This window comes from Bombyx mori, chromosome 23, assembly GCF_030269925.1.
Source record: "Bombyx mori chromosome 23, ASM3026992v2".
NCBI classification, from domain to species: Eukaryota; Metazoa; Arthropoda; class Insecta; order Lepidoptera; family Bombycidae; genus Bombyx; species Bombyx mori.
The window spans coordinates 7,177,814-7,199,245 of NC_085129.1; the positions used below are offsets into that span (position 1 = coordinate 7,177,814).

Here is a 21,432-nt window from a genome sequence, read left to right on the forward strand (position 1 = left end):
TATTTAAAATTATTTCATAGAACACAGACTATTGCAGATCCTTCACAGTAATGACCTGGTAACTAAGACCTTTAAGTCATGTCTTATTTTACTTTATATTCTTAATTTTATGAAAAATGATAATATGGAGTGAAATGAAATGAAGATGATTAATTTGAGATATTAATCAACTGGGATGAAATTTAATGAAATGAGATGATATGGGATGAAATATAATCGCAGTAAAATGGTGGTCATTTACTGAGATTTTTTCAGTGGACTTTTTGGAGGAACCCGAGAAGTTACGTCCAGCAGCTTTGTTTCATTTTCCCACATTTGAGCACTTTCACAGATATTAAACAGTTAATAAACCACCGTTATTACACATTTAAACCTGAAGAAACACTAAATAGACAAAATAAAACAAATCACACAACTTCACTCCTCGCGTTCCCGCCAAAAAGTCCTTTAGAGCTTTCAAACACACTACCAACATAGACTACTACATGACATACCTGTCATTTCATTTGTCAATGCCATTTCCCGTACGGAATAAGAATTCACATCAAAGTGAAACACATTCGTTGCTTTTACCATTAAATAGAGAGAAATGAGAAATAATAAGTTTAAAATGATTATTTGATTTGTGTGAATAAAATTGTGTAATCGTGATTACATTTCGCAGTTCATGTTTAGTAAACGTTAGACATAATGCCACTAGCTAACACCTCGGATCCTTGGCGAATGCAGAATGTGGGAGATAACACGGTATGTTTAGAATTAATGTTTGCGCAGCTAATTAAGTTTTACGATTTTTCCTCAACTCTGATTACACGGTGTGATTTGTTCTCATTGCTGTTTTAGCAATCCGCTCAGTTATCATTGTCAGTTCGCTTAATGTGCTTCATTTACGTGTTTTATAAGCTTACGAACGCTCATCACGTATATAATTATCATACTTATTAAAATTTTAGTAAATAAAGATTTTTATTTTTCAGTTTTAAAGTGAATAGCTTTGTGAAAATAAATGATGTTTTCAAAAAAGTAAAATATAAAAAACAAAAAAAAAATTAAGTTGTTTTGTACAAAAACAACTTAATTATTCACAGCATTTAACTCGCTAAAGATAAAGTATCCAATATTAAATTACATTAGAGCATGGCCTTGAAACAAAACATTGAAAATTATGTGAATTATTAATCATAGTTCTATTTTGATGTAGTATAACAAATTATTGTAAATTAAATACTTTTACGTAATGTGTAAATTGATAATAAAACCATGGATATTTTAAACAACATGCTCCAGGTGGGGTTCTTTTTAATACTTCCTTACTATTGAAGTGAAAATTTGACAAAATATGCATAATGAAATATATCATAAAATTAAATTGCAAATTTCTTGTAGACACTTTTTTGTCATACTCATATCCTACTATGAAATGAAATACATTTTACTATATTGTATGTAATTGATAAGATTTTCATTTTACATCTAAGCAACATTATCATATTTGAGTCGACTATTATCAAAGCCGGCAATCTGACTTTTGGACAATGATTGGTAAATCAGAAAAATGAATTATTGACTTTGTATTCCATTGGCAGTCACAAAACTCTTCGGAACGACATCTTAGATAAATAACAGGTTAACTATTAACCTTTATTTAATGCAGGTTTTGAACCGTATTCTTTGAAGGAGACGATTATATTCAAATCAATCTGTATTGACATATCAATAATTTTTTTTTGTCCAAATGCACAGATTGCCACCTTTGATAATAGACGACTCATTTATGCTTTACTTAAAAAAGGATTAAGATACTCAGATAATGTATATGTTTTTATTAATCTGTCTCTATTTTCTCTTTTTGCATATATCTTTCATAAACATAACATTTGCTACAAATTACAATGTTTTCAATTGATTCATTGTGCCACAGTAATTCAATGTGAAAATTGTAATCATTCTTATAGAAAATTCATTATTTTAGCTACAATACTTCTAGATGTGCATACTGTGATATTTTTATAAATATAGAATAATATTGATTTTATTGTTGCAAGAAAATAAAGCAAAATTATGATTAAAACAGCTAGGTGCATCAGCTCAACCGGCAAACAACCTTCCGATAGTAGTTGAGAATTCATCAGAGTCTAGACAGGCTTCAACAACTGAAAGCTTAGATTCAAATGCAGAAATAAACTATGAAAGGGAAGTGGAAATACAGGATGTTGTTAAAGAAGGTCATGACAAGGCTGATCCATCACAATTTGAATTGCTCAAAGTTCTGGGTGAAGGTTCCTTTGGTAAAGTATTCCTAGTGAGGAAAGTTGTTGGACTTGATGCTGGTACCCTGTATGCTATGAAGGTTAGTTTTAATTATAAAAAAAATGTTCAGAAATATATATTTTTTTGCTGCACATACAGTGTGTAAACTGAATATTATCAAAACTAAAGAGCTATTAATAAACAATAACTCAATCAGGAATATGCCTTAAAGTTTGAATAAATTAATTTTTCATGAATACTTAAGGTGAAGCAGATAGAGCTGGCAGATTCTCCCCCCTGCATAAAATTTCAAATTCTATGCCACATCAGATTTTTAATGTTCATTATGTGAAAAACTATATTAATAGTCTTCATTTATAAGAGTAATTCTCTTACACCCAGTATAATTACCATGCTAGTTTTAATAATAATAAACATACAATAATAGTAGACTGTAAGGATTTTGAAAAAAAATCAATTGTTTCTTTTCAGGTACTTAAAAAAGCTACTTTAAAAGTGAGAGATCGAGAACGTACAAAAATGGAAAGAAATATACTAGTTGAAATGGGTCATCCATTTATTGTAAAATTACATTATGCATTCCAAACAGCTGGTAAACTATATTTAATATTGGATTTTTTACGTGGTGGTGATTTATTTTCTCGTCTCAGTAAAGAGGTAAATCTAGTATTAAAATTAATATCATGAGTTAGTTTAGTGTATTAAATTACATAATATTTAATTAGAATGTATTGAAATTTCTATAGTTATTCTATAAAATATCTGGAATACTAATCACATGTCATTTTAGGTAATGTTCACAGAAGAAGATGTGAAGTTCTATTTAGCAGAGCTAGCATTAGCCTTAGAACATGTTCACAAATTGGGGATCATATACAGAGATCTCAAGCCAGAAAATATTCTCTTAGATGCCGATGGCCACATCGCACTTACCGATTTTGGCTTATCGAAATTGCCTCCAAGTAGTGACAAAGCTTATAGTTTTTGTGGTACTGTCGAATACATGGCTCCTGAAGTCGTGAACAGAAGGGGTCACACCTTTGCTGCTGATTGGTGGTCTTTTGGTGTACTTATGGTAAGTAATTCATTAGTGGATTGAGTGGAATCAGTATTATATAATTAAATTGAGTCTTCATTCCATATCTTATGGTGGGTGATAGCATTAAATTTAATGTTGTGGTATCTATCGACTAGGATAGCCAGTTTTAAGCAGCACAAAATTCTCTTTTCTGCTTTGGTAATGAAAAGCTCAGTGAATCTGAAGACTACATAAATTTCATTATTAAGCTATGCAGTAAAATAACTATATTTAAATACAGATTTAAACAGTACTATTTTTAGTTGTTTTAATATTTATGAATCATGTTGTTCTAGTTTGAAATGCTAACAGGAAATTTACCTTTCCATGGAGCTAACAGACACGAGACTATGACTCAAATTTTAAAAGCTAAACTTGGTATGCCTTCTAATTTAAGTGAAGAAGCTCAATCTTTACTTCGAGCCTTATTTAAGAGGAATCCTCAAAATAGGTAAGCATCAACAATGCTATTCAATATTGTTGAATTATTCTCAATTGACATAAACATTTTTTCATTCTTTTTTACCTGTATTATACGTATATTATGTGTGTATTAGAAACTGGGTCACGTTGGATGCAGGTGGCAACGGACCGGCCGCACTGGAGATCACTTGGAGAGGCCTATGTTCAGCAGTGGACAATGGACAGACTGAGATGATGATGATGATGATGAGAAACATATACAACAAATCCATCCAGCTCCTGTATACCCAATATCTTTAACCAAGCTGGCTTTGCCTGAGATTGAGAAGTGGGCATAGTGGTCATAATGCTCGGGAAATAACTAACCGTTTAACGCAAAGCTATAATAACATGTGGTGGTTTGTTACAGATTGGGTGCCGGTCCCAATGGAATTGAGGACATAAAAAAACACGAATTTTTTGCTAGTATAGACTGGGATGGTCTTTATAAAAAAGAGGTAACTGCCTAACACTCATATTAAATTAGACTTCAAGATCGTTTCGATAAAATATCGCCTGTAATGCTTTCTCCTAAAAATCCAACATAGCATTTTTATTATGTAAGTAATTTATTTAAAAAATCAAGTACAATCACAGAGTCTGGCCTCTTAAGTCACAGATTCTGTCTAATATCGAGTCCAGAGACTGTAAACATCTATTTGATTGTATGCGTTTGCATAGATATACAATTCTTTTCTACACATGAATTGTTATCCAATCGAATCAACAACCCTCGATTGAACTGTTTGAATATCATGTTTTTATCAACATTGATAGGCCAATGAGCTCACAGTTTATTTTTAAATTCGTGAAATCCATTTCATACTTTAGGGCATAAAGTCTAAAATATGCAATTAAATTTATCGCAGCAGAAATGGAACGAACAACATCCACAGATAGGACCCACTGTATACTCTTGAGTGGTTAGGTCTCCCTTGAAGGCGCTCGGGTAGCTGTTAGCAAATCCCGCCCCTCCTGGCTGAGCCTTTGCTCGCCAACCTCTCCTTGTGAAACTGGAAAGGCCTCAGGGCCACCAGGAAGCCCTCAATCATAAAAAAGAGGACCCACTGTAACTATGTGCTTTCGTTGTTTTGTAGGTTATTCCGCCTTTTCGACCGGCTGTATCGAGAGCTGACGACGCTTTTTATTTCGATTCAGAGTTCACCTGTAGAACGCCAAGAGACTCGCCTGGAGTGCCGGCCTCCGCAAACGCACACGAGCTATTCAGGTTTGAAGGCATACACGCATCCATTATCACTACATAGTATAAAATAAGGTCGCTTTCTCTGTCCCTATATCCCTATGTATGCTTAAATCTTTAAAACTATGCAACGGATTTTGATGCGGTTTTAATAAATAGAGTAATTGAAGAGGAAGGTTTATATGTATAATAACATCCATTAAATAGTGGATAAATCAATAATAAATTACAGTTTCCGAAGCGAAGCGAGGGCGGGTCGCTAGTAATATCATAAGCAGATTATAACTAAGAGCCATAACCAGCTGTATTAAAAGCTGTAGTGCCCAATTACTGTTTTTTTTTATGAGGGAAATATTCATAAATTACGTCAAACATTATCCGTACGTAAGCGGAAATTAAAAAAAGTAAGATCATAGTAAAACTCTTAACAAACAATTTATAAACATGATTCATATTCTCTTAATCGGTATGCATATTTATCATTCTGCAGCAAAAATAAATTAAAAAAATATAATAAAACAAATCGCAAAATTCCCGTAAGATTATATAAAACTTATCAAAGAGATAACGATTGTGTCGTCCGATTAGATAAGGGGCTGCCTAGTGTTGACATATTTTAGTGTAACCTTCAAAGAAAGTAAACAAAAGTCAAACAATACTGCTAATTATATGTAGTGTTTTCGCGAGCCCTAGATTTAATTAAAACTACTATTAGGGATTAAACTCGCGTTTTTTATTGTCATTAAATTATTTATGACATTTTGAACACATACATACATAATAACAATAATTAAAAAACCGTAAGAGTAGTTTTAATTATAATATTACAACAGTCTAAGATACTACTAATCGAAGATGATGATATTAAAGGACGTGTTTTGAGCTGGTTAGAATGTTTCATTTATGGTACATCTTACTGGTGATAACTGGGCGTCTTGTGAGTCCGCACGGGTAGGTACCACGGCCCTGCCTATTTCTGTCGTGAGGCAGTAATGCGTTTCTATTTGAAAGGTGGGGCAGCCGTTGTAGGTATACTGAGACCATAGAACTCATATCTCAAGGTGGATGCAAGCATTTACGTTGTAGATGTCTATGGGCTCCAGTAATTACTTACTACCAGGTGGGCTGTGAGCTCGTCCACCAATCTAAGCAATAAAAAAACCATCTATTATGCACTCTCTCTACCTATCAAGAGTGGCTAAAATATTAACAAGCACCTCACGCAGCAAATTGACTGTTATTTTTTTTTATTGCCCTTGTAGGCAGACGAGCATACGGCCCACCTGATGGTCAATGGTTACCGTCGTCCATGGACTTCAGCAATACCAGGAGCAGAGGCAGGCAGCTGCCTACCGCAAAATTGATCTAGTCACTGTTGACAACAGCGCTGGCAGACCCGCGGTCCAATGAGAGATTTCGTGATTCTCCAGTGCTATAAGGCTCGTGAGTGGAAGAGAGAGCGAAATACTCGCTTCACCGCTCCGATTTTTTATGACCCAAACTGCACGGACAAAATAATTCTACTAGAGGTTGATCAAAGTACCTGTCAATTTTTTGTTTTAGTAACATCCACTTCCTCCGCATTATCTGCGTACTTATTACCTTTGAAGGCAACACATGAAAAATTCTTGTCTTTATACAAAAATGAACAATTTCATCCGGAATTTCTTTTTTGATACTAAACAACGTAATACGCTATTTGTCTAGCACAAAATTAAATATTTCTTTGAAATTGAAAAAAAAAGAACATTCATTCTGAACAGATATACTTTGATATTTCATCAATAGTATAAATAAAAAGGCTAATCGTGTTTGAAACTCAATTTGTATAGGCACTAACAATTATTCGCATAGTAGTGTAACACTTGAAGAAAACAGAAAACATTCTAATTGAGGCCATCAGCGCAAAAGTGGCCTAACCCACAATTTTTTATATTCAAGCTTATAATATAAGCTTGAATATAAATTATGAATTTATTTAAAATATAATAAATTTTGATGCAAATCCGGCCTATCCATAGTTTCACCCATAGATAACAGATAGCTTTGTAAACATTATCTAGCGCGTATTGTTTTTTTTGCCTACGAAAATTCAAACCTAATTGCCTCCATATTAACTATGGTAAGCGTAGGTCACTTTTGCGCTGACGGCCTCAATTAGAGACCGTTAATTAGTTTATTGCGGTCAAAGAAGCGCGCTACTGTTAGTGCAATTTACGTAACGATTTCCAGGGGCTTTAGCTTCGTTGCGCCTTGTCTGCTCCAAGAGGACGAGAACAAAACTGTCACCAATCAAAATCAAAACCACAATACGCAGAACCCAAAGACGTCCACTGAAGAATTTTGGTCCGGATTTGTCAACCGCAACAACTTCTTTGACGAGTACAGGTTGTGCATTTTAGGAAATTTCTTTACAACAAAAAAAAAACATTGTTTAATCTGATTATAATGCTAGTGTCGCAAGAGCCCTTCTCAATCAAGAATTTGTTATTAATGTTACTTTTAAATATATATTGTTTCATTTTACCGTCATCTGCTCCTGGCATTGCTGAAGTCCATGGGCGACGGTAACCACTCACCATCAGGTGGGTCGTATGTTCATCTGTCTACAAGGGCAATAAAAAAAACGTTTAAAGAACTATTGGCCGAAACCGTTGCAAATATTTTGTTCTTTAAAGACTTAATGATCTGTAAAAAAAGGGATGTTGAGAAATATAATCTTTTTTTTTTCTCTATTGTAACCTATTTTTTGTAACAGGTTGATGGGTGAATTGGGGACGGGTTCATTCTCGGTGGTGCGACTCTGTGAACATAAAACTTCTCGCGTACAATATGCCGTCAAAATCATGGACAAATTGCAGTACGATCCTCGGGAAGAAATAGAGATACTACTGAGGTATGTATCTAAAATTAAATCAACAATTGAAAACTAGTAGCAAAATATTAACGATATCTATAAAACAATCATAGGAAATGGTTTCCTTTCATATCAAATAATGTATAGCAGCAATAAATTATCACGATGCATCGAGTGTGATAAGAAAATTTGTAAAGCATTTACTCTAGAACCAGAGGCAAAGTTCAGAGACCTCTGAATGTATCAGTTTGTGTACGTAAGTGCTTACTGTGGTTTAATTCTGTCCACGCCCAAATAAGCCGTGTGGGTTTCTGTGATATTTCTTTCTAAAATTTCATTAAACGATAGTGCGAGATTTTTATCTGTCATGCGATATTGCATGTGCTCCCGCCATTACATTATAGCGGGATTGTAAAATTTTACACTACTCAATTCGGTAACAGCTGTCCGCTGTCTAATTACACATGATAATGACTGTGATATTATTATAATACGATTATAATTGAATTTGTTGTTTACCGAAATAACTTTACATTTAGATAAAAAAAATTTTTTTTCAAATACAAAACTAGATTGATGTTAATTGATGAAATGACGCTGTGAATTTTTCATTTCATTTAATGATAACGTAAGATGTTTTAATCAATAAAATCTTCGATAGGATCAATATCTACATGTAAGAAAAAAAACATATCAAAATCATATAACTATGCTGTCATATAACTTTGCCGTTGTGATATTGTTTTGTTTATTTTTGTTATGTGTGCAAAGTTTTCAGGTATAGTATAAATAAAACAACGGCTTTTTTTTCTTAATTTTTTTATTTTCGCTATTCAATTTCACAGCGTCACACTAGTACAAACCAAAACTATTTATGCATTTATTTCACGTTCATTTTATCATCGCAATCAACCCCTATGACATATTTTTCAACATGATCCGATATTTTTAAAAATATACAAAAAAATAAAAAAAATAGCGACATACATCCGTTGTGATTTGTGTTCAACTTGATTTTAAGAACGGATAGAAAATTTAACCACCACCCTGCCTATTTCTGCCGTGAAGCAGTCATGCGTTTCGGTTTGAAGGGTGAGCAGCCGTTGTACTGTAAAAACTGAGACCTTACAGCCCTTGTCTCGAGGTGGGTAGCGACATTTACGTTGTAGATGTCTATGGGCTTCGGTTACCACTTAACACCAGGTGGGCCGTGAGCTCGTCCACCCATATAAGCTATAAAAAAAAACTGTCTACTCTGAGTTTCCCATTAAAGCACATTTAAATTTGTATTTTTTTTATTTACCATTACACAGGTACAGTCAGCACCAGCATATCATAACGCTCCGGGGTGTTTACGAGGAGGGCGGTCGTATACTGGCGGTCACGGAGCTGTGTCGCGGCGGGGAACTGTTGGAACACATAACGCAACGACGCTACCTGCCTGAACATGAAGCGGCTCCCATACTAAAGAATGTCTTGCATGCGGTACATTACTTGCATGCGCACACTGTTGTACACAGGTAAAGGTTTATATTAATTTTGTGCGTATATTTTTAAGTGAAACTTCTAATGCGACTTCCAACAAGGTTGCTTTTTTTTCCCTACCTGTGCTGATAGCCTTGGGAGGCTATTTCAGCTTCTCCTTGACGTGTAGGTGAGCTCACGGGGCTCAAACCGGGTGTGATGCTAACAGTGGCCCTAGCAACAGCAGTGCTTCGCAGAATCTACCACCGGATCGGAAAAACGACCCACTGAGAAGATCCAGCGAGAAACTCCGTGGGCTGTGTCTGAGGGTTAATTTACTCGCCGAGCCCTTCGTTGCAAGCGACGGGTTCGACGAGGATGGTGACCGGTGCTTGAGGTACCTAAAAGCACCGTTAGTGGATCGGGAGGATCCGTAATGACGTGTACAAAGTTGCCTTAAACGTTTAACGCTACCATACTAGAAAGAGAGAACGAGAGTGAATGCGTGGCACTCGAACGTAAGCGCGTAGTATGCCTATTACAGGCCAGCGCGAGCGTTATGAGTAGCGTCTAATATTTTAATGAAGTATTTAAAAATATATATAAACGTTTATTTTTCTATCTATAATTTAAAATATATGTATAATATAAATGTTGAAGATGTCGCATCTTTTATGCACAGCATTCCCTATTACAAGAGCAATCTGATTTAAGGATGAAAAATGAAAAAAACCACAATACTACACATCGAAAAAAAAGTTTCACTTCATTCACGTGCACCAAGTTGCACGCGCACCGTTTTTTTTTAATTATTAATACATGCTTGCCAGAATAAGAAAAGACCTAAAAAAAGCTATATATACCATACCATTAAAAAAATGTTATGGAAGCAAACGATCTCAAGATTAAAGTTGTTACACCCAAACATACTTTGCGCTACGGTAAACTTGAACGAAATCTGTATACTGAGACCTTAGAACTATATCTCAAGGTGTGTGGCGCATTTACGTTGTAGATGTCTATGGGCTCCAGTAACCACTTAACATCAGGTGGGCTGTGAGCTCGTCCACACATCGAAGCAAAAAAAAAAACTTATAAATACTTGACCACAAACAGTTCGCATTTTTTATTTATTACTAAGATGGGTGGACGAGCTCACGGCCCACACGGTATCAAGTGGTCACCGGAGTCCATAGACATCAAACAAGTTAATGCCGTCGCCCATCTTGAGACAAGGTTTAAGTCTCCGTTTTTTTCAGTACCTTTCAAACCGAAACGCATTACTACTGCACGTGAGATATTCGCATGAAAGTAATTTACAAGAAACAAACCTATTATTGTATACAGGTAAATTAAATATAATCTATGGTGTTTTTTCCATATTCAGAGACATAAAGCCATCCAACATTCTCTTCGCAACGGCTGAAAAGCGTCCCGAGGATATACGTCTAGTCGACTTTGGTTTAGCGAAGCAACTTCGTGCCGAAAACGGTCTGCTCATGACGCCGTGTTACACCGCCAACTTCGTCGCTCCCGAAGTACTCAAAAGGGCAGGATACGACGCCGCCTGCGACATATGGAGCTTAGGTATATATCTGTCGGAGAAGCCACAATTATTAACACCATCGTCAGACATTGTAAGGGCGAATAGGGTGATCGAGCTAAGAGAACTATTGAGTACACCAATCACGTTTGTTGTCTTAGAATAATTTAGAAATCTTCTCAATATAGTTACAACCGCTGCCCTTTTTTTTTTTTTTGGTCAGGAGGAAATCGCCGGACTTCCGCCCTCCACTGGGGATAAAGGGCGGAGCATGTCAGAGTCGAACTGACTAAAACCTCCTGTCGCTCAACAACCAACGTCCAAACCTCGCATGAGACAGAACTCATGAAGAGGCAAAGGGGGGAAAGTGAAGCGTTTAGTGCGGAGCACATCTCTCCCATCACCCTCCCCCTCGGGACGCCGGACTGGCGGTCGTCGGCGCCACGACCACCAGCCCTCTCGGTCGGCAGGCTATCCGGAGCCCGCATAGATGGCGCCGGTTAGAGTGAGCTATCCTACGGAATACCCCGCTGGGTCAGAACCAGCGTGGGTCGAGGATAGCCGGCCTTCCATCACCCGGATGCTCTTGCGTAAAACGCGTGCAGAGCAGCTTGCACGTCGTCTTCTTAGGCCCCCCTCGCCGGTCCCCGGACCGACATGTGAGGGGGGACCCGAAACACTTAGAGGGCCAGGGTTTGGGCGAGATCCGCCTCCCTGGCCCCCGCTCGACGGCGGCGGGATTGTGCGTCTCTCACGCGCCCCGCCGCCTCCTTCTGCGAGATGGTGCACTCGCAGAAGTCGAGCATCGCCTTCCACGACTCGTCGTCGCCGAGCATGGATGCCACAACACTCGGCAACGACAAGTCGTTTCCTACTTTTGCGACGAGGACACGGCGCCACCCCTCCCATGCGGGGCAGGCGACGAGCGTATGCTCTGCCGTGTCCAAGTCGCAATCACAATGGTGGCACTCTGCCGTCAGCTCGGCTCTGATCCGGTGCAGGAACTCACCGAAGCAACCATGCCCAGTGAGCACCTGCGTGAGCCGGAAAGTGAGGCGTCCTCTGTCACGATTCACCCAATCCACAAGGACCGGGCTAATCGCCTCGACGGTCCTACGACCGGCCGAAGGATCAGCCAGCCGTCTGGACCATGACTCCAGCACGGACCGCCGAGATTGGGCCCTCCGCGCTCTGACCACACTGTGGCTGGGACGCGCCACGCCCCGGGCGCGAAGATCAGCCCGCCACTGATAGTCAGCGGCGAGCGCCTCCGCTTCCAGAGCCCAAGGCGGCGTCCCAGCCAGTACACACGCCGCCTCAAAGGAGAAGGTGCGATAACCACGGACAACCGCTGCCCTACCCTACAGACCGAAACGTATTACTGCTTCACAGCAGAAATAGGCAAGGTGGTGGTACCCACCCGCGCGGACTCACTAGAGTTCCTACCACATGTTATTCCTTCACCGTGGAAGTCAATCGTGAACATTTGTTAAGTATGTATTTCATTAGAAAAATTGGTACCCGCCTGAGATTCGAACACCGGTGCATCGCTCAATACGAATGCACCGGACGTCTTATCCGTTAGGCCACGACGACTTCAAATCTCAATACCTTAATGTAAACAGTTGTTATTTATTTGTTAAAAATTAGATACTGAACGATTTGGCAAGCTCGTATTCGTATTTCGTGAACCTGCAAATCGAAACAGCGACGTCACATAAGAGCGTGGTTCTTTCACCTTACGCCCGATCTCTCCCTGGGGTCAGAATAGGGGGGCTCCTGTAATCAACACTGCAGCTAGACTCGCGGTGCCATCTCTAGGACAACCGAACGACGGGTCGTCGGTGCGAATTAACAACCCACCTGGTGTTGACTCGTAACTGGAGCTAATAGAAAAAATGAATACTTCGTGCAGACTTTTGGTTCCTAAATCTACTTCGCGTTTGATAAATTCTTTAAAACGTTTCGTAGGCAAAACATATTCGGTTATTGGAATAGGCGCTGTTTCGATTTTGTCTCCATTTTTTATACCACGCTAACACGAAGGAGTAAATAAATTTATCGAACGCTTCACAAACTTAATCGCCTTCTAACTGTTATCGATTTGTACTTTCGATAAGCGTTATTTTAACAGTAAGGTCATTAAAATATAAATAATTAATGTTTCTAAAAATAGTAATTGAGTGATCGTTATAGTTTAATTAAGATCGACTATATTCTATATTATCTGTATTTTATATTAATTTGAAATATATATTTTCAGGTGTGTTAGCCTACATAATGCTTTCTGGTAGAACTCCTTTCGCCTCGACCGGAGACGACACTCCTGATGCTATATTAGAACGAATAGAATCCGGGAAGGTGAGTCAAGTAATATTTTTTCTAATTTAATTTATCTAACATATTACAAATATCTGTACGTAGGGCATATTTGAGACAATTTGATATGACAACAGAGAAACAGCAAGACTATCCAAAAACTTTAAAAGGTAAAGCGTATTTTAGATAAACAAAGGTGCATAATACCGCTTTCGCATTCGTCTCTTTTGGAATATGTTGCGAGTATGCCATTCGGGTGTTAAGGGATAAAAATTTAGAATACAGACTTTCAACTTAATGTCGATTTAAAATCAAAGTGACTCCTAAATTACACAAATCTATCGAGTTTTGCAGAAAAATAAAATGAATACTGTTTCCTAACATTAGTTAGCCAATGGACAAAACTTCATTTGAGTCGACTATTATCAAAGCCGGCAATCTTACTTTTGGACAATGATTGGTAAATCAGAAAAACGAATTATTGACTTTGTATTCCATTGGCAGTCACAAAACTCTTCGGAGCGACATCTTAGATAAATAACAGGTTAACTATTAACCTTTATTTAATGCAGGTTTTGAACCGTATTCTTTGAAGGAGACGATTATATTCAAATCAATCTGTATTGACATGTCAATAAAAAAATTTTGTCCAAATGCACAGACTGCCACCTTTGATAATAGACGACTCATTTATGATATAAAAAAACGCTCTTTCAACCACCCTGTACTTACATACGTACGTGTATTGTACAAAGACGCTCGCTTTGATCTGGAAAAAAATAAATATCCCACAGAAATAGTATGTTTTTCCTGTATGAAAAGTCTGTTCTTTTCTATACCCCTAACAACGTGAATCGAAAAAATTGCGATGGAGTGGTTAAGAAGTGTAAACGAACAAAGAAAGCCACGTTCACATTTACGATATTAAGAAGAAACCCGGTTCACTGAAAATCCCCAATTTTATGAAAACCTGTACATTTTTTAAAATTACGTGCGCCCTCTTTCGTACGCTGACCAGAGTCGAATGAAAGGATTAGGAATGGATGACATACATTCATACAAACATTGATATTTATTTATGAATAAAAAGTAATAACATGAAATAACTAAGTTATAGTCATACTTAACTCGTTTGTTTCTTATAGTGGTTAAATTAAGATTTTAATGTTGCATCTCATGATTGGTAACAGCGTAGGTTTACGTTGTGTCTATACGATACAATAAACAGTTAGGATTAACTGAGCTGTTAGTGCATATCTGCTTGTCTTTGTCGTGACCGACATTCGTTTTCTAAGTAAAATTCTGTATACAGGTGGAATTATCAACGGGAATATGGCGTAGCGTTTCAACGGGCGCTAAGTCGTGCATTCGGCGGATGCTGCAGCTGGAGCCGTCGCTGCGTCCGCGCGCCGCCGACCTGCTGAAGGAGGCGTGGCTCACGGCGCCCGCCGCGCCGCGCGACGCCGCGCCGCCCGACGCAGAGCCCACGCCCCCTCCCGCCGACCTGCGACGGGCCGTCGACCTCACGTTCCAAGTACTCCAAATAAAAAAAAATTATTCAACACTAGCTGACCCGGCAGACTTCGTAGTGCCCAAATCGATAAATAAAAGACAAACGTTTGTATAAAATAAACTTAAAAAACAAAAGGAATCCGTCCGACGGAGGACACGTCAAAGGAAAATATATTTTTTTTGTTGTCGTAACCTAAAGGATATAACCCCGCAGGCAGGTACCAATTTTTCTAATAAAATACGTACCCCGGCACCAACCCACCCCTTGATATATGAGTTCTAAGGTGTGAGTGTTGTTACAACGGCTGCCCCACCCTTCAAGCCGAAACGCATTGCTGCTTCACGGCAGAAATTGTGGTGGTACCTACCCGTGCGGACTCACAAGAGTTCCTACCACCAGTAATTACGAAAATAATAATCTTGTAGGTTTTGATTTATATTACACGATGTTATTCATTCACCGTGGAAGTCAGTGGTGAACATTTGTTAAGTACATATTGCATTAGAAATATTGGTACCCGCCTGCGGGATTCCAACATTGTTTCATCGCTAGATACGAATGCACCGGACGTATATCCTTTAGGCCACTACGACGTTTTTTAGTCAGAAACATCTACACATGAGGTGAGGTGCAAGAATGTTTGTTGACGAAACAGCTTAGAGCACTGCATGGCGGGCGTTCATATAATATATATTTTATTAAGAGAACTTGTGCACGCGTTGACCTCCCTAAAATTGCTTCGCAGGCGATGACCGCATCACCATTAACACCGCAGGTGCTGGGTCCTGTTTCTCAGTCGACCCTCGCACAGCGCCGCAACAAACCTCAACGACGTTTTCCGCCCACACAGATATAAAACGATTTAAGGTATACGAAAAACATACATAAATAAATATATAATAAAATTTCACAGAGCGAAAAAAATAATTTTCGATTTTAACCTTTGGAACATAATTTTTTCTATTAAAGAGTGTGGCACATAAACGAACAACACTGTGTTTGTGTCTGTGCTAAAGAAAATACGTAAATTTATTCATTTCATGAAACAAATTATATTCATTTATGTGTTTTTCTATTTTGCCAACAATATGAGTTTATTTAACTTCACTACAAGAAATAATTTTCTTGTAATGAACTGAAAAATGTCATATAGTTATTTATATTTTATATTCTCTCGATAAAATTCTTAAATTAATAAAACATTCCTTCGATGCATATATGATGGTTGTCTCCTAGTTGCACTGATCTTAAAGTTTCTTAACGTGTTTATTCGCAATTCATTAATACATTTCATTTACTATTGTTTCAATATAATATACATAGTATTTCTCAAATGAAAAGTATTACTACAAAATATTATTAAAAAAAATAGTTTTTTATAATGAAAATCGATTAAAAATGCTTGTAAAGCATTATAACGAGAAATGTCTTCCCGGGAAACGATTCTATTTTTGGACAGTGTAACGTATATTGATAAAAGAAATTAGTACTTGCCCACCTATTATTTTATAATCTTCACAAATATTATCTGTGCCATTGAAATAATCTACTTAAATCTGTAGAAAAGTGCAATATTTTTTTAAATTTTTATCGTATAGTGTACTTTAACGTTTACAATAAGGCCGGCGCATATATACAATTTTTTTATCTAGCATCTACCTAGTTGCATTTCACGTCCATGAGAATGTATAGAGATACGCACATTACCAACTCTATGGTTGTTCGAATAATGAATCAGAACGCCACGTCAATCGCAATAGCGATTAATCGGTACAACTATTGAGCGGCAGCTTTTATTAAATTTCGTACAAACTTGACTACATGAGTCGATACGAGATTCTAGCACTGATAAACTAATATAGCCAAGTACAGCGATAACTTATTCTATACAAAATGGTTATATTTTAATAATGTAATGAACTGGATCAACTGTAAGCAGACCCGCCAAAGACTAAACAATTTAGTCGAAAAGAAATCGTGATCCAAATCGATTAAACAGTTTCGTTGATTTAACAATTGTATGTATTCGGTAGGTCTTACTTAACTATATTCTTGTTCTGTAGGATACATATAAGATTTTTTTTTCTTTCTATCTTTATTAAATTTAAATTGCATTGGTTAGAAAACCATTATCTTTTTTCTCCAATCCCCACGACTTTTCATAAAAATACAGAATATTAATTAAGAATAAAAATTTGATACTAACTTTTAAATTATTATCAATTTTAGAAAATACGATTAAAAGATTTTTATGGTGTGGTACATACCTATTGTTTGAAAAACTCGCGCTTCTAGGTATTGACGTTTCTAGGCGCAATAGTAGATACTCATAGTGCGCCGAGTGCGCTATAGTTCTCACTAATTTTGTACGTAAACATAATGTTCACACGGCTTTTAGAATAATAATATTGTAGTAGATGTATTACCGTTCACTACATATTACATTCGCAAGGCCTATTTAACTTTCAATTGTAATTAATATAAACTTCAAAGAGATTTTACAAAAAAAAAGTCAAGCTTTACTATGTATTAAATCTGTTTATTAGCATGTAAGAAACTTAATTATAGTGAATTTAGAATCATTATTTTCGTAATTGCTTTACATGATAACTAGAACTTATATGAATGTTGAGTATTAGTCATTGCTTTTAAGTCATTTTTTGTTAATGGTTTTACTATTACGGTGCCATTGTTTCTATTTTTGAAATCAGACAATACATCTATAAATTATTTTTACTTCGATAAATCAATTGTCCGATAATATTCTCTTCATTGATATATTTTTGTAGCATATTTTTTTTGTAAAACACATACTGTTAAAAACTTAATGGAAATGGTGTTGTTATAATTTTGTGTTCATCAATAATTTCAAAGTGAAAATATATAAGCCCCACACACATTGGTTGCCAAAGATGAAAGACATGTTACTTTAAAACCGACTGTATTACAAATTAATAGTCGTTTTCCTGTTAAATTAATATTTAAGATATAATTATGTAAGTATTAATAATAACGATCAAAATTACAAAAGTATTTAAGATGTTGTTCGTCTAATATTCTCTATAGCTGTACCAAGAGAAGGAATTGATTTCAAACTGAATAGATAAAATACTACTACTAATACGTATATTTAGAATAACAAGGGGTAAGGATAATATTATACAATTTTATATGATAGGTAGTAAATAAAAAAAATATCAACATATCTGGTACATACATATAAGTAAAATCTATAAAAAATCAATGTGCAAACGCATTCCAATATTCAAATGGGCATTTGATTTGATTATGACCCAAGGAATATCTTTGAAAATTAATCGTCGAAAAAAATAACGTACGTGCTTCAATTCTTTTCCTTGTAAAACTTAGCGTATATTGTGATAGTTAAAAAACTAGATCTTATAGATCTACATTGTTTCACAATGAAATTATTATTAAAGCTAGTTTGTATAATAATATAAGAATGATCGATCACGCTTTGGGCCTGCACTATAATGCCTCCGATTCAAATGAACGCTGGCTAGAGACGGCTCGTAGCTGATTTGTTTATTTGGAAGTCACGTATGTACAGAACGAAAAGTCAATCAGTTCACAAGCGTCACGATGAGTTTGCAAATGTTGACATTGCTAACAACATTGGCGATGGTCTATAAGCTTTATGACGGTGTAAACAAATAAAAAGCACAGGTTAGTGTTGTTTCTTGAACGAATTCCACAAATCTATTTTATTATTATTCTCTCTCTCTCTCTCTCTCTTGCCTTCTGTCTTGCGAACAATATCTGTACATGTAATTTGTTATCAATGTGCTCTAAGAGTTAGAGAAAGCTTTTATGTAAAACTTATATTTTCCATATAGCCAAGACGGGCTTCCATAAAAGTTAACGCATTGATCACTAACCAAATATTTGTATTTAAAATTATGTTTTTCACTACACATTATCGACCGTCTTTGGTTTTATTTAAATAAACATGCATTTGCCCTATTTATTTTTGTACTTAAATATGATTTTAATGAAAAATAATAATAATTTGCTTTATGTATTAATTAATATAATACAAAATTAGAGATAAGTTTGTGAATTTTGTCGTTTAATAAATTGTCTGCTTGAGCCTCACTTGATCACAGAGACGTGGATAATACTTTATGCATAATATCTTGGAAAAAAAAATGACAAATTTTATATTTGTTAATACCCTAAAACAAAATTACCGTTTCTGAATTTTATTTTCTGTAATAAAAAATGTGATGAAGTCACTTAAATCGCCGAATTTAAGCGTATCAACACCGAATAAAGGATTTTTATTAAACCATATAAATGACGTCATTTCGCGCTTCCGTCAATGTAATTTATTTCAAAGTAGAAATTTTGAATGAATACTACATACAGCATTACGAGCATAATAAAATAAGGGTTCCTTAATGTAAGGTAATTCATTAAACTAAAACACATCGGCATACTAAACATTTAAACTGTAACAAGTCCTAACAAATATCACGTAGCCTTGTGCTAATCCATAAAATGAAATGTAACATAGTTACAATTTGAACATATTGATACATAGTGCAAAATATATAGTTATTGTTATGGTCTTCATATAATGTTAACATATTCACATCTGTCTATTTTTCTAATTAAAATTAATTCGATTTCCACAAAATATAATGATGTTGAAATACTGTTATGTAGAGATGTAATACATAAAGATGTATAAAAACATTGTTGACATTGCTTAAAATGTAGTTTTATTTCCCCGATCATACTTTACAGAGGCTCCTAATAGGTGCTTCAGTACATAAAATATGTATGTACATCTTTTTTTTATTGCCTAGATAGGTGGACGAGCTCAGAGCCCATATAGTGTTAAGTGGTCACCAGAGCACATTGACATTCACAACGTAATTGCCGCCACCGACCTTGAGATACCAGCAGTCGCAAAATCATGCCAAATCAATAAAGGTGCTTGTAGGCAGAGGCACACGACAGAGATCGATGGTCCGAATGTTGTTCATTCAAGCTTATCTTGAAAATGTCGTAAGCGAGATTCAGGCATCCGTCAAACATCCCGTATTCTGTAATGGCTACCGTTACAGTGCTGACTGGTAGGTAAGCTCACGGGCTCAACTTTAGAGGATTACTAACACTAGACTGTACTACTAACTACTCACACTAACAAAAGAATATCTTCGCTGAATCTACCACCGGATCGGAATCGCGACCCACTGAAAAGATTCGACAAGAAGCTCAGTAAATTACGTCTATGGGCTACTTCCCACGTCAAATTCTAATCGACAAGTTCGATGAGGGCAGTGAGGATAGCGGATCCTGAGGATTCCTTTAACATAACGTTCAACATTCGTTCGATGGCAGTTCCACCTAGTGGCAATTTAAGCATCAATTGCACATGACGATGATAGACGGCAAAATAACCTCATATTTGTCAGAAACATTTTTTGCTGTCTGTGATATTTGCAAAGCAAAACCGTCAGACTTTTTTGGAGTCACTTGCTTAACAAAGAGAAAATAATGAAGAAATATTCCAGTATGGAATGCCATCTTTACATGCCTGAGTAAGACCATAGACCTATATAGTAGGGACACGACATATTGTTCTATACGTACAATTGCTTATATAAATAGCACCCATTTTGAAGGCACATACATAAACATATATCTATCTCGTTCTTACTCAGCACTTTAACTCGCAGGAAAACAATATAACAGTATTTCAGTGCGTACATAAAATGAAACATGAATATACGCAAATATCTCCGTCTCCGTCTAATGAGGCTGAAAATCCGCCATGTTTAGCGCGCCAAATGTCATTGTCACGTCAGTTCGGCCGTCTGTTTTGGGTTGTACATTATTTATTGACTTTGATATCGATTTAATATGATTGATTATTTAAAATTTCATAATTTATCATGCTTAAAACATACAAAAATAATAATTAAAACGTATTTTATAGGATCTCAAGAAATTCAATGCCCTAAAACTATTATCTATATGTATTTAAATTCATTATGGAGCCTTCATCCGAAAAATCCATTTTTTGGTCGGAATCTATTGATCATGACACTAATCATAAATACCACTTTAAAATATGTCATCATACATATTTAGACATTCTGTTTAGATATTTCGGGAAAAAGGCTACCGACAAAATCTCTTCGGAACTATTTAAATAAAATAGTTTTATTCCGCAGTGAGTAAAACACTATTGTAAATTTGTTAAATATTTAATAATTAAGTGATTTTAGAGAGGAAGTCACAAGGAATGACGTTTGTAATTAATGAATAAATGTTCTGTAGGTGTTTTTTTTTCACGCGGTCCCTTGATAAGTTTAAAATTTGAATCACTCTCAAGCGAAAGTGATTCAAATGGTGCGGCGCACCTTCCTTGGGGTGCGCTGCGGTAGTATGTTACGGACTTTAGAGTCAGCAAAACAATTAAAATAGATTGTAATAGTCTAAGAAAAACACGTACTCAAAATACGATAACATTTAGCATGCTAGAAATGGGCTGATGGCTTTGAACTACGCCATACCTTTATGTTTTGCGACAAACGACAACTTTATAAAATCAGTGTAGCAACTTTTAAAAATCATCATATCGTTTACTTGGCAAATTCGAAGGACGAACTTGTCTTAGATTTCACCCATCTAAATCATATCATATTTGCACATAACAATATACCTACTTACTTCCCATTAAAGTATAAAT

The 21,432-nt window shown here is 36.2% G+C and overlaps 1 protein-coding gene across 2 annotated transcripts; it reads left to right on the forward strand.

Moving 5' to 3' along the window:
- The first annotated feature begins 501 nt into the window (after positions 1-501).
- p90srk (ribosomal protein S6 kinase, 90 kDa) lies at positions 502-19,446 on the forward strand. Of its 2 annotated transcripts, none has more exons than XM_012697731.4 (14): positions 502-747; positions 2,075-2,350; positions 2,743-2,928; positions 3,062-3,346; positions 3,646-3,800; positions 4,182-4,269; positions 4,909-5,039; positions 7,245-7,400; positions 7,771-7,908; positions 9,183-9,389; positions 10,721-10,920; positions 13,140-13,237; positions 14,508-14,729; positions 15,454-19,446. In XM_012697731.4, the coding sequence occupies exons 1-14, from the start codon at positions 691-693 to the stop codon at positions 15,562-15,564; spliced, it is 2,310 nt and encodes a 769-aa protein (XP_012553185.1). In that variant the 5' UTR covers positions 502-690; the 3' UTR covers positions 15,565-19,446. The 2 variants fall into 2 exon arrangements, with proteins under 2 accessions (XP_012553185.1, NP_001189457.1); NM_001202528.1 differs by lacking the exon at positions 502-747 and adding an exon at positions 1,279-1,287 and having other exon boundaries at positions 15,454-15,564.
- Positions 19,447-21,432: the final 1,986 nt, after the last annotated feature.